At 47.4% G+C, this 17,510-nt stretch overlaps 2 protein-coding genes across 2 annotated transcripts in view; one reads left to right on the plus strand and one right to left on the minus strand.

The window, feature by feature from the left end:
* Positions 1 to 985, plus strand: part of FEZ2 (fasciculation and elongation protein zeta 2) — a 36,904-nt gene extending 35,919 nt beyond the window's left edge. Inside the window, exon 10 of the transcript XR_005069529.1 lies at positions 26 to 985. The gene's annotated coding sequence lies outside the window, so the exon portion shown is untranslated. The remainder of the gene's footprint in view (positions 1 to 25) is intronic.
* CRIM1 (cysteine rich transmembrane BMP regulator 1) overlaps positions 610 to 17,510 on the minus strand; it is a 178,140-nt gene continuing 161,239 nt past the window's right edge. Inside the window, exons 14-17 of the mRNA XM_037066568.1 lie at positions 9,987 to 10,181; positions 6,724 to 6,846; positions 4,180 to 4,370; positions 610 to 2,848 (exon numbers count right to left, since the gene is read on the minus strand). Coding sequence (XP_036922463.1) covers positions 2,672 to 2,848; positions 4,180 to 4,370; positions 6,724 to 6,846; positions 9,987 to 10,181 — 686 coding nt within the window. The 3' untranslated portion in view covers positions 610 to 2,671. The remainder of the gene's footprint in view (positions 2,849 to 4,179; positions 4,371 to 6,723; positions 6,847 to 9,986; positions 10,182 to 17,510) is intronic.

The raw sequence follows: 17,510 nt of genomic DNA on the forward strand, positions 1-17,510 counted from the left end.
CTTAACGCTTTTTCTTCCCTTGCAGTGCTAGCTTCTTCCCCTTACTCCCCCACACACTGTCCGCCACCGCAGAGCGCGAGCTGGCGAAACCCCGAGTAGCCTCCTGACGGTAAGGAGCGGGCGAGGGACCTGTTCTGAGCCTGTGGGACACTGGCTGCAGCTATGGCAGCACCCGCCCCTGGAGACGGTGCAGCAACAGTCTGTGGCTGCGGGGACCCTTGCAGGCTGTCACGCCGACCACCTGGGAGTTTTTTTGAAAGTTACATTGTGTGATTTAAGACTGAAAGTGTTTATTTGCTGCGAGAACCAAACTGCAAACCCTCCCCTTGTAGCCTTGGTTTTCTGAAGAAAACAAACTGTACGAGAATGCACACTGAGTGCCTGCCATAGATCTGTTTTATTCTTCAGGAAATCATGTTTGTTTTTCTTTTACAAGAGCACAACAGGAACCAAAGTAAAAGAGTAATAGATACAGCACTCAGGATAAATCATATCTTTAAAATAATAATAAAAAAATTTACACCTTGTCCTATATCCTGTTAGTATTTTCATAATATGGCCATGATTGAAAAAAACAAAAAGCAAGCATTTACAATTTTTTTGATAAAGACTTTTTATGCCAGGAATGGATTAATTGTCAAAAAAATTTTATAATAATCAGGCTGATGTAAGTCTATTTTGGTAACATATCATTAACAAATTTCTTTTGGAAATAGATAAAAATATTGCCCCTTGATAATAAATCTTTTTCCTTTGATGCAAACAGCTAGAACACCTTTTTTCTTTTTCTTTTTTTGATATTCTAAGACAAAGAAAATGGTTAATCTTCAGATTAATAAATTAGGTCATTATAATAATAAATTAATTTTTTTAAAGTTCAGCAACCTCTGTCCAAGTATTTACAACAATACTTGAAAGTTCCTTTACAAAACAGAACACATTTTCTTTTCACATTAAGCATACTGGGTATCTGTGTCTTTCACAACAAGCATTTTTAAAAGAAAAAAAATCAATGCACAAATGGGTAATTAGTATAAAAGTGCTAAGAGCTGTTTGAAAAGTTAACACTATAGTATACAGTCAGTCATATCTGAGGCAAACTACAACAAACTTCCAGCTTATTATGGACAATATTCCAGTAGTTGTTCCAAACAGTTGTTTGAAGGAAAACGAGACCCAGGAGCTGATTAGTGACGCGCACAGACTGCCACCGGGGTTCCTGGCAGGCGGAGGGAACTGAAAAGCAGCTGAAAGCGAATCCGAACGAGGCAGAAGATTTAGTCAAGGAACACCTTCTCCACAGCAGGTGTGGTGCTGCCTGCCCACGCGTGTGCGACACTCTTTCACACACACACACTCACACATGTATTTCTTCCCAATTCAACTGCAGGTAGAATGAGATTTTGTGTTCAAAATTTGTAAGTGATCAAAAAGCATTGATACGGAATGCCGGTTTGTCTTTGTTCTGGTTAAAATCTCATAAAAATACATTCAACAGGAAAACATAAATTGTATGTGTATAAATATATATGTTTATATATATTATATACACATGCACACAAATACTTTTGTTTTTTGAAGCATAAGATAGTTACATAAATATTCCTATAATTGCTAAAGTTTAAAGAGGCATATTTTTTTTGAGCTTCAACAAAGGTGCTTGAATAATACACAATTAAAATGAAGTAGTTTCTATTTTGTAGAATCAGTATATAATAAGGAAAAAAAATCCCCAAAGTCTTTTTTTAAAAAAAGTTTCTCCTTAAGCTAGAGCTTCAACGAAAACTACGAACCACCAACGACCTCACAGAACAAAGCGACAACACACAGGGAAGTGCAGCCCCTGGGGTACCCGGCGTCCTCCGCCTCCCCCTCCCGCCCACCACGCCGTCCTCGCAGAAGCTCCAGCGCTCGCTCACATCAAGAAGTGACTTTAGGTCCTGTGTGTCTGCTGACTCTGCTAGGGGCTGGCTGATTGGCTTGGAAGAAAACGAAAGCAGCAAAAAGTCTAACTGTAAATATCCTTAGTAACCCACCTGAGAGAAATGCCGCCCTCACACTTCTCTTGCTTCCTCACTGCCCACTGCAGTTGCGACTCTAGGAAAGAAACTGTGGCTTTAGACCTGGGATGGCTATCGAAAGGTTCTGGTGCGCTCGCCCGGTAGTTCTAGGCGGTCGTGGCAGCTGGGTCCCAGGGCCTCTTGTGTTTCCTGCTCGCTCAGGCCTGAGCTGTGTGCTGCAACCAGTGCAGTCTTCAGAGCAACAGGAAAAGCTACCCTCTGGGCCTCCGCACCGCGCCTGTGTTGCTGGGGTTGCCCCCGAGCCAAGCTGACCAATCTGTCTTCCCGACACCACCCTCCCACCCACTCCCCCAACCAAACTCACCTGTCCCCACCCCCAAATATCTCTACAGTTATAGCACAAGCAAATATACCTTAGCAACTTTAAAAACTTTGGTTCTAAGAAAACACTTGGTCAGTATCTTGAGGAAAGGTGGGAATGCTTGGTCTGCACGTTGCCGGAGACAGAGCCCCTCCCAGTCCGTTCTCCGCGCTGCACGTCAAGTCACAGTCCGATACCATCCACTAAGCAAGTGCACAAGTTCTAGTTTACTTTTAAGAGCAGATTTAGTCGCTTCTGTCTTCTAAACCTCATCCAGCTTGCCTGCCCCTCACACCGTCTGGTAGAAGTTGTCTGCCTGTAGAGGGCTCTGTTTTTGCATGCTGTAGAAGCCACTGAATCTTGCATCTGGTTCAGCAATTCTTAGCATTCTCTGGGTACTGTCCCCCTGGACTCGAGCTCCTTTCTTGCAGTCCACAGATACCAGCTGATTATTTAAGGAAGAAGGCTATGTAGTGAGAGGAGGAAAAACCATAAAGAATTAGCTGCTTTATGTTTCACAAATTTACGCAAACATAGTACCTAAAGCAAGTAGGATAGTAGCTTCACAGGATACTGATGGGCAGACTCTACGTGGTCCTTACCTCTGTTCTAGTACCAATGACAATTTACAAAGGGTGCTGACAAACTGGGTTTAAAGGTGAAATGTCAGTGAATTATGTCAAATGGCGTGAATGAGGGAAAACAAGATTGGCAAGGTGAGTGACATAGCCATTTTCAAATCCTTGAAGTGCAAACTAGTACTCAGGACGGCCGAAGAATGAAAGTTACCAGACAGGCAGATTTTAAGAGAAATAGGCACTTTGGAATCACTCAGGCCACGTAACAGTCTGTGTCTAATTTCTCCACGCACTTTATCAGTGGGTCTGCTTCCCAGCTTTGCACGGTGGGGACTGTTTCTTGCTCAGTCCTTGCCCCGGATCCTGACCCAGCTTGTGCCCAACACACAGGCTGTGCCCAGTGCTGGTTTGTCAACAGAAAAACAGAGGCGGGATAAACCATCAGCTGGGATTTTATAGGTAAGGGTTATCTAGATGGTAAATTGGGTAAAATAATTACTCAGGCTGTTTTCCATCCTTAATGTTGTATGATTTTTCTTAGGAAAAAACTAAATGCAAAAGGTGGAATCAGGGTTGGCAAGGATCACGATTTATTTCCTTTAATGAAAGTAAATTTTGCCTTTTAAAATAGGCTTGACCACAAATACTCTTTCTCCCCCAGTATGAACTCTGCCTTCCTGCCTTGCCTAGTGCTGCTTTACGCGGTCTCTTCCTCCTTTGCTCCCTTCCCTCTCTCTGCTTCCCTCGGACACGTCTCCGGGCCCTTTGGACTTCCGTATGTCCTCACAGTCGGCTAAGCCCCCTTCTTGCCTCTCCGTGTATCATCAACCTCCCTTTATGGTTACTTTTCTCTCCCAAGTTGAAAGGTCATTGAGAAACACCAGATGACTAGCTTTTAATGTCTTATATAACTAATGACTTAGGAATCAATCCAGAGGTACTTCTTTGAAAACTTCAGAGTAAATTTAGCAAACTGGGTCTGTGAACTGTCAGGTTTTGTTAACCAGTGGATGGTGGGTAACTCATCCAATGACTGACCCAGCCCTGGGCCAGTACTAGAGATCAGACTGCTTCAGCCTGGTGTGTACCTGAGGCTTTGAAGAGCAAAGTAAAAATTTCACTGGCTAGTGTAAAAGATACGACAATTTAAGCAAATGACAAGCATGTAAGCTCTGCCAGTTTGATCATTCAAGAGACTGAAACTTTTTCAGGATGCTACCTTAGTTGGTGTTCGATACCAGCAGAGCAGGGGTATCCACTGTTTCTTCTGATTGATGAAGAGGAATGCTATTATAATAGAGAGGCCCAGGATGATGGGGACCACCACCGAGGCAATGCTGTCAAGCGAAGAGTCTTCGACTGGGTGCCGCCTGTTGTTATCTCCGTAATCCACCTGGAGGTGACCCATTTCTGGGGAGGGGAGGAATATTATGAGTATTTAGTATCTACACCAGAATTTTTAAGGACTTTTAAAATTACATTGTAAAGTGCAATCAGCAGCTTGGTTTCATTGCATCACGGTATGGTAAGCTAGAACAGGGTTGAAATCAATCTAGTGTTGATCTGAAGAGCTCCTAGGAGAGGGCAGACTCAGATGGAGGTAAACGAGGAACTGTGAGCAGGAGGGGTTAGCGACTGCACGGGAGGACGCTGCTTCTAGTTAAGAAAATTTTTATGGGGTACTAAAATATTTTTATTAATATTAACTTATTGGCTTCTAACATTTTAAAGCAAAAATATCAGCTCTGCTTACTTGCAAGTAGATTAGATAAAAGTATATTCTTTGTCTTCCTAGGGTAATAGCTAAGACTAATTACTAGTGTAATGGTAAAAAATTAAGCTACAATCAAGAGCTTGGTCTTTTGGTTGGTATTCTGGTACTGAACTCTTAGCAAAATTACTTTGCATAAATGTGTTGCAAACTCACGAGGCCTATTAATCAGTTATTAACGTACTGAACATGGGAGAGCATTGGGTTGTGCTTACGTGACGTGTGTCTTTCTGTCCTTTTGTCGTCATTCCTGCAATGACTCTGGCAGATGGAGGTAACAGGTTAACTACACACCAATCAGGAACAGACCCTGGACATTTCCTTACTTTTGTTTCATTTCAAATAAACCACTGTAGTCACATTGTCTGAATGTATCAGAGACCAGGTTAGTGAAAGGCACAGGACACACACAATCAAAGGAGTCGCTCCTAAATTGTTCTGGAAACTCGGCTCATGGAGTAGCACAGCTCTGTGATATTCAGAGTGTCTATAGCTTAAAACTCAGGTGTTTATGAGTATGCTTCTGTGTGTATGGGGGGGGTAGGTGTAGATGGTAGTAATAGTTCATAGAACTATTATGGGAGAAAAAACAGGAACACATGTATCAGCATCAAGAAAAATGCCAGAGGTAAAAATAACATCAGTGAATTCAGGCTTTAAATACACAATGAATAAAAGAATGACTTTCTGGTTTAAACATTCCAAATGACATTAGAAATGGTTTTCGGAATGTGTGTCATACAAGAAGATTTTTAAAAAGTAAATGAAGGAAAATCTTGGTGAGAGGAAAATGAAACTTCAACCAAGCCCTGTTTACAAAACACAGTCCTTCTGTCTGGATGGTAAAAGCAGGCCATAAAATTTACCTCCGCGCCTTCCTAGCAGCCAAAGCAAACCATGGAAATGAAGTATCACCAGTAAGACCCACAATGTCTTTAAGATTAAAACCAGTCTGTTGCTTAGGAGAAGCATGGATTTCCCTGCTGTTGCCACGTGAGAAAACTTCCCCTCAGGGTCCAGAGACACACTACTACGTAACACACAGATCCTCAACACATTACAATGAATGAGGCTAACCTTGTGGCCAAAGCCCGGTGTGGAGAACGGTGCGTACAGACTAATCAGGAGTATCTACTGATCGGATGAAGGTCAACAGTGCTAAAGCGACGTGCATTCAGAGCAACTGTCCAGGAATCTTTGCCCAGGAATCTGGCTCCCGGGTTACCTGGCATGATCTAAGCATAGCACTTTGGATAGCTAGCATAACAGACCATTACTCTCTCAAGCAATGAACATCGCTTCTTCCAGGAACATAAAAACTGTGTAGCAATGATTTTGGAAGTGTCCTCAGAATAGACAGGAGCCAGTATTGGGTCATGGCTAAGAGCAAGATTACACTATTTTGATCAAGAGATCGGTTTTCAAAGGGAAGGCAATACTGACAAACACTGCTTTGCTTTAGTACTTAACTGCTGAGAGACAGTAACATCTCTATTATACACAGCTGAAAGGGCAGAGCAAGAGAAAGCACGGAATAAACCTGGCGAGTGAAGAAACCAACATGTAATCCAACTCTCGTGGAGTGGAAACGACCCAGAATTAGGGGCAGTCTAAGGCATGTGCTTACAGATGCATGTAAGAACCCAAAGGGACAGTGACTACTTTGCTGTTACTCTACTTACTGGGTTTATTCACATACGTAAATATCGGTGATGGCTTAGAAATTCTACCTAGGACAAGGAATGTATTTTGTTCCATCATCACTAAGTCTCTGGACACTCGGGGCCGGAAGTCCAGTGGCCTGCAGACTGACTTTATCATTCGGGTTGTTAAATATGTTACAGCCAACCCTGTCTTCTCTAGAGTGGTTATTTGAACTTTAGCACTCCATTTAAAAAGTTATCTAAAGGCATTTTAAAAATTCAAACAACAACGACAAAACAAAGTAGACCCTACGCAAAACCAGGCCCATTTCAGCTGACTGGCACTCACCTCTGGGGAGGTGGATGACGTCATTCTCACTGGGTGTGGGCCACACGGGAACCACCACATCAGCCTCGCCGCGGTGGTTCATTTTGTCGATGGGCACGTTGGTTGGTTCCGGGACATACATTTCTAAAAGACAGGGACATTTTCCGTAAGAGATGATGGAGCGGCTGCTTACTGTTAACTTTTGTTTCCGCAATCCAAATGGATGGTGCGTTCAGTCCAACATGGTCTGTCCTGGGACGTGATAGACGCAGTTTCTGCATTTGCGTCACTACGGGTAGAGAGTCACTGGCTTTGAGGGGTGGGGAACGCGTTCTTTTAAAAAACCGTCTTTTCTTTATTGTTCAGTTACAGTTGTCCCCATTTCCCCTCCATTACTCCCCCCTTATAACTGTTTAAAAGGAGAGGAAAAAAGAGTTTTTTTCCCTACCAGAATCAGATACTCTGGTCTCTATAATTTGGTGCATATTATAGGACTGTGCGTGTCTGGACTGGCTGAGATGGAAGGATTTCTTTTTCTTTCCATCAGCTAAATAAACACTCTTCTACTGTAACCACTGGTTCTTGTGGAGCCCTTTTCCCGTCACAGCAAGTGAGGGAGTCGAAGCGCCTCCCACCCTGCATGCGGTGCTCAGCCCTCCCTTACAATCTCTTTCTGTGACTGCGAACATCTGCAGGCCTCAGAAGCCGCCGCCTGAGTTAGGTCTTCAATGTCCGCTATGTTACCAGTGAACTGTGGAGACTGGAAACCGACCTTCAGTGACTATATTTTCGATCACACAGGCCCTTTGATCAACAACAAACTGCAACGTGAAACAAAACCCGAGAAGCCCGGGTGGGGGTCCCTGGACTCAGTCCGGGGCTCTCGGTGTTTCTCCGTCTACACTCACCCCTTGGGTGATGCTGTCCAGTCTCAAGGTTGAGACCACCTGTGGCTGACAGCTTTCCAAGTTACAGATTTCCAGTCTCTCTCCTGAACTTAGATTAAACGTTCACTATTTATTTGTACTTAGATGTCTAATGGGGATTTCAAAGTAAAAAATGCCCCAAACTGAACTGATTTTACCCTAGAGATACAACTCCATGGTGTATTAGCCCAAAACATAGTCGTCCTTGGCTCTTCTCTTCCCCACTCCCAGTGTCCAGTTCAAATCCTACCGAGTCTGCCCTTACAATACAGTGAGAATCGGACCCCCCCCCAACTACTCCCCTGGTCCGAGCCACCGTTCTCTCCCCGGAATTACTGGAAGGCCTCTGACATGCTCTGCTTCCACTCCTGCCCTCTGCAGTATGGTCTATGCTCAGCCCAGCACCAAGAAATTCCAGGGAAAAGTCACATCACGCCCTCCTCTGCTCAAAACCCCGGAGGCAAAGTTTCTATCTCAATAAACTACCATCAGCTGTGAGATGGTGTTTTGGCCTCTGGCTGCCTGTCTGCTCTGCTCGTTACCGTCCCTGCTCACAGGGCCAGTCCCCACAGGCCTCCTGCTTTCCCTCGAACGTGCTTGGCATGTTCCCACCCCAGGGCTTCTTTCTGCCCTACCTAGAGAGTTCTGTTTCTTCCTCACAATTTCTGTGATTCTTCTGGTTTTTGTTTTTTTTTTATGTCCTCTTGGCAGTGAGACATTCCTGGACTAGCGTATATGAAACAAAACAATCCCCACCTCTCCCGGCCCCTCTGTCTTGCTGTGTTTCCTCTGCAGCCCGGACCCTCACCTGTGTGCTATCTAGTCACCGTGACGGGTTTGCTGCCGCTCTCCCCTGTGAAAACGCAAGCTCTGTGCGGACTTTGACACACTGCGGTCTCCCCAGTGCCTGAACAGAGCTCGTGCATGGGGGCCACTGAATGAACCTTTGCTGAATAAGGAAGGTCAAGTTTCACCGTTTATATTGTAAAGAGCATGTTACTAGGAAAACTGTCACAAAACTTGTGAAACAGGTGCCGTGTACTAGGTATAACAACTCCAATGAGAACTACATCTTTCCCCCTCATTCTTCTCATTGAAGACACTTCAGGACTCCATTTTTTCCCAGGTGCACATTGAGTGATAACACTTCACAGAAGCGATCCTCTGACTCAATCTGTCCCTTCAACAAGGCCGATGAGGCTCAAACATGAGAACTCCCTAACTGAAGGCTCTGCAAAGGGGTTGGGCTTCTGACCTGGCACAATACCCCACCCTCTTTAGGGCACAAAGGGACATTTTTAGAAGGGCTCAATTAGGACTGGTCAGTGAAGCGCCTAAACAAAAGTCGGATGTGTGCAGAACTCAGTGGAACTCTGAGTTTAATGATGCCCATTTCACAGCTGCACAGTATCGGAGCAGTCAGCTGGCCTGACTCCCGGCTCAGTGCATTGCATGGAGCAAGATTCTCTAATATAATGCTGCTGTGAAACACAAGAATGGAGGTGGAGATGCAGAGGCTCCTGGCTTACTGCGGACCTCAGTGGGTCCTCAAGTGAGTCTTCTCCTTGGCCCGTGTGGTCCGCACTGCCTGTGAAGCCTGTGCTTAGGGCTCTGTTGAGAACCCTGCCGGGAGGCTGACCAGCTGGACTCAGGCCCTGCACTGCTGGGACTAGGACCAGAGGAAAAAGGAACTGTTTTTATGCGGGAGACACAGACATGGGCATGAGAGGAAAGCCTGGGGGAGGATCTGGGCAGCTGTGGGGCTTTAGGCTGGAAACTAGGAGGTGAACTACTGAGCTTTCACAAAGGGTGGGATGGATGTGGGGAAAGCTGCGGGCATGCAGGGTCGGGGTGGGCAGTCCACGACAGCCAGCTGGCGGCATGCTCAGCGGTCACCCGCTGCGTGGAAGAGATGCAAAGTTCAGCAGAGGGCTTGGCAGAAGGCTGCATGGAATGGGACGGTACTGCTAGAGTTGGACTGAAAAAAGACTGAGCCACAGCATACTCTTTAGATACAGGTCCTCCATGCTTGCTCTGATATATACTCACCTTGTATTTCCTTCCATGTCTGACCCTGAACCATTTTCACTAGGCTGGTTCAACACTGTGCTGCTTGGATACGGCAGGTGTTGTTAATGCACCCATTATACCCACGAGACCTGACTGCCACTAATGCTTAGAGAACGCAAAATCGGCCTTCACCTTGCCAGTTGGTGTCCTTGGTCCCCTCTCCCCCCATGTCTTGGTACAGGGAGACTTCAGCTGGGCCGAAACACTGCTTGGGCCGCACGAACCCGATAGGTGGAAGAGGCTCTGAGTCTGCTCTAGGCTCGTCTTCAATTTGCATATACATGATACCTGGACATATTGGGCAGCAACTCCCTTCCACGTCGATGGGCTCTGAGCAGGGCAGAGGGGGGCAGCTGACGGTCGAGCAGAGGGTCTGGCCCTGCAGGCAGTAGCAGTGGGTGCAGCTGTCGATGTCCCAGCGCTCCTCGTCCGCGTAGGCCTTGTCCCCAAAGCGGCACACCACCTTCTTTGCGATGGTGTCTTCTGGGGGAAAGAACAGCACACGGTGGCTGATGAGACGAAGCACAGCACCTCATCGCACTGGAGACACAACAGGAACCGCTCTGTGCCATCCCCAGGTGCTTTAGGATTTCCAGAGTCTGGGGGCACCTTTGCTTCCCCAGGCCCCCTACTGCCTTTTTCCTCTGCCCAGGAGAAGCCGTGGAGGTTTCATCCTGTGGCCTGGACTTGCCCAAGGGTCTGGGACCCGGCTACCCCAGGGCGGCAACTGTCACCACCAGCTGGGAAAGGTACCCACTGGGTAAGTGCCATCAGACTGTCATCACAGAATGTACACATTCGGTCGCTGAATGGCTGTTGAATAAACTTCATGAAAAAAACTAAAACCGAAATTCAAGTAGGTAAGAGACATGTTCAGAGGTTTTGTTCTTTCTGGAGATTTTTTTAAAAAGTCTGTCTATGTATAAGTATGTTTAAGGAAACAACTCAATAATTTCCTACTTTCGGTTGATCTTTCTTTGTAAGTGATTCAGGGGAGTTTTAAGGGATGGCAATGGCATGTCCCAGCAGGGGTCCCACCCATCTTAGAGCGAGAATCAGCGTTGATATAACTGTTTCCTTCCTTTTCCAGCGATGCTGGGTGGACTCCCTTCTCAACAAAGATAAATTTACCTTAAAAATAGCCTCATGCCATTTCAATCCATTTTGCAGTAATACATGGTTTTTGAGAACAATATATTTTTAAGGGCTACTTTTATGTATGAGAATTTACAGCTGAAAACTTTCGGCTCCTCTTCTCCCTTCCATTTTCCCTGGTCACACGCCTTTTCTCCCTTGCCCAAGATTTCCTTCCAAGTTCCCTTCTGTGTGACTCAGCACCTGCCCCTGGTTTACCTGATCTCACCGGCTAACCAGCAGTCACATTTCCTGTAGAGTTCAAGAACAAAGGCTCGCAGAGAAGCCCACGTGACCAGCAAGGCAGAAATGGGGCAAATCAGTGGAGAAACATGGTGGCGGGGGCAGCACTTTGTCACTGGACAGGCCAATGATTGGATGACCCCTCCTAATTTGGGGAAGTTTTCCTGCTCAGATTCCAAAGACACTTCCACTTGGTACTGGTCACTAGAAAATGGAAAACTACACGGGTATCTGGAAGGAAGGTTCTTTAAGGAGTAGTGTCCAGGGATCAGGGTTCTCCCCAGGAGGCCTCTGGGGAGCTGTGCAGGGAAGAGTATTCATCACCCAGGTGCAAAGCATGGAACCCAGGGTGAGTGAGGTGGGTGTGGCAGGACAGGGGCCAGCGTGTGGTGCCCGGAGCCATGTCCTCTTGGCAGCCCCAAACCCTGTGCCAAGGCTGTTGGAAGCCCCTCCCTGTGAATTCTAAGCACAAAGCTTCTGCCTTGAACTTGTCTAGAGGAGGCTCCCAGAGAGAAACGCTCCCAGATCTGCCTTGATGTCATCATTCCTTTCTCACCAACTACTCGGGCGCTGACAGTGAACTGTCACTGCAACGTTTTGTGTTCCCCTAGACGTGTTTTCCAACGTTTTCCCCATGATTTCTCTCATTATTGCTGCCTGAGGTCCAATCACAGAAAGTCCTAGTTATAAACAGAAATCCTTCTCAGTGGCTATTGAGTAACACACTTTACTGCACTTGTAAATGTTCCACCGGAAGTGTTCTGGTGCACTGATTCTTAAGCTTGGAAACTCAATTGGAGGTTTTCGAACCAACTCACAAGACATGCGTTTGCTAATAGGAGTCCTCAGAGGGGCAACTTCATTCAGGTTCCCAAACATTCACACCATGTGGCTGAGTAGAAACGAATGGATGAACCTAACTCATGCAGTATTCTGACTTCCAGCCAACATTTTACTGAGCATGCTAGATTCACCATCAAATCTAGAGTCTATCATGCAGAGAATTCTTTATGCAAGAAAGCAAAGCATTTCTTTCTAAAGCAATACTACTGATTTTGGGTAGAGCTCGGCAAGGCCACCCAGGAGCCCCATGAGCCCCATGATTGGCTCTCTCATAGCTGACAGGAGGTTGGAGGAGGCAGGTGGGAGGCAGGAGCAACACCAGGTGGTTCTGAAAGAAGGATTCAGGGGCCCCATCCTGCTGAAGAGAACAAGCGTTCTCTGAGCATCCTGGCATCAGTGCTGGGCTCCAGAGTGCTGGGGGTTCAACCTCACGGGCATGCGATGAAGTAGGGCCATCCTCTCTGCTCTTGGGGAGACTCCATTACAGAGCAGAAGTAACCAGGTGGAAACAAACCAGTGCACAGTGGGACCTGCACAGACCCCTTGCTCCATCTGACAAGGCCCAGGAACTGTGCCCTGACCTGTACCCAAGGGCTCCCTGTCTTCCTTTCCTCCTCATGTGGTCTCAGGTGTGCCTGGGCCTCGTTGGGGAAGTGGCCAACTTTTCATCTATGCAACATTTTGGGGGAAAGACCAAGCCAGATCCAACAGGCTGCCTTGGGGTGGGCCATGGAGCAGCGGACATGCGCCACGTCAGGGCCGCAGGCCTGGGGTTGGGGCTGCCAGTCTGCAGTGAGACAGCAATGAAAAAACGCTCCCCCTGTTGCTGGCCGGGGGGCGGTTTCTCCGTTACCTCCACAGCTGATTGGTCTGAATCACTGTTGCTACCTTTCCTAGTGGCAGGACTTGTTTCTGCAAACACGCTTTCAGACAAAGGCCCATGGAAGATGTTGGCACTCCACTGACGTTTCACATAAAATAAATGGAGGATCCTTATATTAAAACCCTTTTCCAGGGGTTTCATCTTTTCCATGCCCAGATTCCATTAGATTATAATTAATTAGATTTTAGTTAGTAAGGCTTTACAGAACTCTTTCTGCTTTTGACTAAATGTCACCTGAAAGGCAAGATGTAAACAGAGGCCTGAAAGCACAGGGTGGATTTCGGAGGACAGATGGACTTCGGTGTGCCTGGTCCTTGCTTACACGCTCATTTCTTTCCCGGACGTACCACTTCCTTCCAGGGCACATCGGGTTCATCTGAGAAAGTGTCAGGAAGTTTCAGACACTCCTTGGTTTACAGGGAGACTGGGCTGGCTCCTCTGTGTAATTTGAGGTTCTGAATAAGAAGTTCATAATGCCGGTGCACTCTTTGGGGGAGACAGTGTGGGGTGATCGAAAGCACCTCTAGAAGTGCTGGGGCTGAAGAGGGGCGTAGAAAGAGACACGTTGGAAACATCCAACTAAGAGTGATCTACAATTGAGAGTAAATAAATGGTCTCTATCTGGCTCCCGAGTGAGTGGTGCTATGGACTTATATTTACCACGCCAACTGGCTTGCTTACACTGGCAATGACATTAGTTTTATTCTTTAATACCTAATAATAACCAAAACTTCCACCGACCGAGTGCCTTCTGTGTACTGGGCACTGTGCTAAGCAAGCATTTCACATGTGTCAAGTTCATCTGATCGCACTGCCCAAAGGGACAGGGTCTTATTCCAATTCCACAGAAAGCTCAGGGACAGGGAGATTATATTACGTGTCCGAGATGAATGGCTCGGAAGTGGCAAGGCCAGGGAACTAGAGTGGGCTGACCTGGGCGGGGCGGGGGGCGGGGCACGTTCCTGGGCAGGGCTCCGGGCCACACAACACATGCTGTTACGGCTCTGACTCTGGAAAGTGGGCCCTTGGGTCTCCTCCCCTTTGTATTTGCTGGGCCTTAAGGTTTTTGTCTTCAAAGGTGAAATCCCCTCCCACTGACGCATCACGAACCTGGATTATCAAGGAGCAGAGATAAGGAAGAGGTTACTGAGACTCAAGGTCCTTCCCAGGCCCATCTCTAAGAGCCCTCTCTGTCTGTAAGAGGGGAATGTTTCAAGGAAAACAGAAGGTATGACACGAATGTGTGTGAAGGTGTGACCCTCCTCTGAGCAGTCACTGTAGAGGGCTGCGAACATTCCGATGACACAGCCCTGCCGCACACAGCTGTGGGGCTTTCTTTTCCCCATTGCGTTCAGAGGCCCATTTCAAGACATGCAAGGAAGACGGTTACTATTCTATGGCCATCCCTTGGTTTAGGTCAGCTTTGGAATTTGGTTTCCACAGCTCTGGCCTGGATCTTATCCATCAGATTTGGCTCAAAATGAACGTTGGCGTCTTTCTTTCCCAAGTTCCGGCTAAGGAATGGGGGCTTGCCTTTGCAATCAAGCCCACAGGGCGTGGGAAGCCTGGAACGCCTACGCCTGGGGCTACCTCAGCAGAGGCACTCAGCTCACCGGTATTTAGACACGGTCCCCTTTCTGCAATCAACGAGAAGCAGTGTTGTCTTGTGTCATCTGGGGCTACAATACAAATACGCAATGTCCCACAGTGGGGAGTTTGGAGAATTCACATGGGTTTTTCCCCCTTTCATCTCCCTCGATTCCAGTTGGTACGAAAGGGGGTGATAAAAGGCGAGGGCTTGCAATGCTAACTGCTTTCAGGCTGACCTCTCCCTGACTGCTCACCCTCCTCTCAAGATAAGAAAAGAAGCCCTGACATGCTATTCAAGTTGGACTGTGCTTTTACTCATGAACTATTTTACTAATTATACTATAAAGCTGTAACACCTGGGAAAACCCAGACTCCAGGTTTTGCTCCTCCATGAAGATACAATTCAGGCTTCTGGGAATCACTGATGGGGTAGCTGCGGCCCTGCTCGGAATCTGACCACCATGAGGGATCGACATTAGGCCTTGAAAGGAAAGCATGTCCAGAGTCTCCCCTCCTCTCTCCTCTGGGCAGGAACGTAAAAACCGCACTCCCCTCGAACCTATGTTACAGTCGGACTTTTCCCTGTCTTCCAGGAGACGTCTGGCTTGCACAAACACTCCAGGTTCTAAATCTGGCAGTGGTGGTCATGGAGTCAGCATCCCGGCGGAGGGGTAACTGACTTCCTGGGAGGAAGTCAGGCAGCTTTAGCAACGGCATCAGTTCTCCCAAATCTCCAGTGTACTATTTCGAGTCCTGGAAAGTCACTGACTCTAGGATCTCAGCAGCCAGGAAACTAAAGGCAGTTCCTACGCTCAGAGTAAGTCCCGCTGCAAAATATCCCAGTGCAGGGGTGGTGTGGGCAGCTGGGCCCTTCTGCAGGCGGCCACAGAGCGCAGTGCTCCAAACCCGCAGCGCAGGGGTGGAGTCTCTACCCTCGGGGAGATGCTTCCAGACTAGGTCCGAAGAGATGAGCCAAATGTTTTGAAAAGATGTGCGAATTGCTGGCCCTGCTAACAACGTAATACTTCCATTTGGTTTCTCAAGTTTGAGGTTCGAGGGATTAAAAGAAATCATTTAGGCTGCTAGAGAAAGGTGCCAGGTGCACTATGGGTAGCATGAGATTTAGGAAAGGGCATGGACAAAGGAGCCAGGTCTCCCCAGTGACCCGGCTGACTGAGGTCGGTAGGGGGTTACTTGTAAGAATTTGGGCTTGTAAGTGGACCAGTCCATCACAGTGCTCCCTCTCTCACCCCTAGGAAGGCACAGGACGCTTCCATCTCCTTATATTTCACCTTCTTAACTGAGAAGACGCTGAAATCCCTGGCCTGTGACACCGTCTTCATTTCTGTATCTCACGTTGAGACTAAACACAATGTGTGTGTCTCCTGCTTGCGAAACCATTTACTTTTTTTTACATAGAGAGGAGATGGACAGACACTGTGACAAAGGAGAAATGCAGAAAATAACGTGCAGGTTGCGAAGAGGCCGTGGAGGCCGGCAGGCACAGGGGAGGGCAGCCGGCCCTGAACATGCTGGCTCCGTGGACTGCCGCGGACTGTGGAAGGACGTGACAGTGTAACTCGACTGTGACGGTGCTACAGTGATGCAGGCAGTCTAGACAACTTTAGTGAGACAGAGAGATCGAATACACAGTAATGCTATCAACAAATGATTGAAGGATTTTGACGAAAAATGCAAAAAAGTCCTTTGATTTAACTCAAAACTCAAGTACTTTAACAATAACCTTTAGCTTCTAATAAATGAAACAACTGCTCTTAATTCATTTTTATGAAGACAAAGAGCTGAATCAAGGTTGCTGCGAAGGCCAACTACCATCTCTCCATACGATGCCTTGACCTCTGTCAGAGCGGACCTGACCATGACCTCCAAACTTTGCTGGGAGACGATGTTCATTTTCTTTCATTCTACCTGCTTCTTGGGCTGGGAGTCTGGGTCTATTTACAACCGAAATTCTGTCAAATTGCTAAACAGTGATTTCTGGCTGATTCTTACTGCATGTAAAGAAGACGATCTCTCAAAGACCTGAATCCTTATATTAAGCATCAGTTATGGGGCAATTCAGCACTTTATGGATGAAAGTTCAAGGAGACATTGTACTTCCAACTTTAAATGAGGTCTCATTTCTCACAAGGCCTACAACCAGAGGCCTGTAGGTTCACGGAGCTGAGACACAGAGACTGTTTTGAAAACACGTCATGCTGTCTGAATGGCAGGCAGGGACGCTCACAGTGGAAGATTGAGGCGGCCCAAATAAGCAGGAGAATGTAACATTTCCTCTAGGGCCTACAGGAAGCTATCTGTGTGAGAGTCGAGTACAGAATCTTGTCCAGAAAACCTTCGGGGGAGGCCCCTGGACGTCCCTGAGTGTCCAGTGTCTGTACCCACAGGTGACATTTCACCATGGCGCAGCCACGAGCTGTGGGAATACTCCGCCAGCCCCTGGAGGGCCTGGGGGCGGACCTCCCTCCCAGCTGATTACATTTCCTTGGCAGACACGGAGTCCTTCCACAGGGGGCTGTCCTTTACTTCGAGAGGGCTCTGATCAGGGTCAGCCTCCCAGGCAGGAGGAGTAAGGAAAGGGCACCTGCTGGTGGGTTCCCTGGAAGCAACGTCAGTCTCCCTTCTGGGCAACAGAACTGTTTCAAGTAAGATAAGTTCACCAGAACAACTCGAGCTTCTGCTTACACAGCTGAGGGCCCGAAAAGGATCCTGAGAGCTGCTGATGGAATGAGCAAGACGAGACGCTTCCTAGGGTGGAGGTGGAGACCTCCACAAACTGAAATCGAACACTGTTTATTTTTGCGGCGACAGCTTTAGACCCTTCCAAAGTTAGTCCAGTGCATGACAACCAGAATGTTTTCAGTCTTACACCCTCCAAACAATACATAGCCAAGCCTCCTGCTTCCCGCCTTTTTTGTTTAAGTCACCCCAGCACTGACGGTGACCCCTGGGGCTGTGGTGTGGGGGCCAAAGGAAATGAGGGTGCTGAAGGGCACGCAGGAAGCCGACCGAGTCTCTGCCCTACCAGTCTGCCCTGATGAGAAACGCCCTGCACTGTTCCCAGGAACTCAATGTCACGTCAACGAGTTCAAGGACTT

Source organism: Sturnira hondurensis, unplaced genomic scaffold (assembly GCF_014824575.4).
Source record: "Sturnira hondurensis isolate 20B ecotype Veracruz unplaced genomic scaffold, ASM1482457v3 Scaffold0016663, whole genome shotgun sequence".
NCBI classification, from domain to species: Eukaryota; Metazoa; Chordata; class Mammalia; order Chiroptera; family Phyllostomidae; genus Sturnira; species Sturnira hondurensis.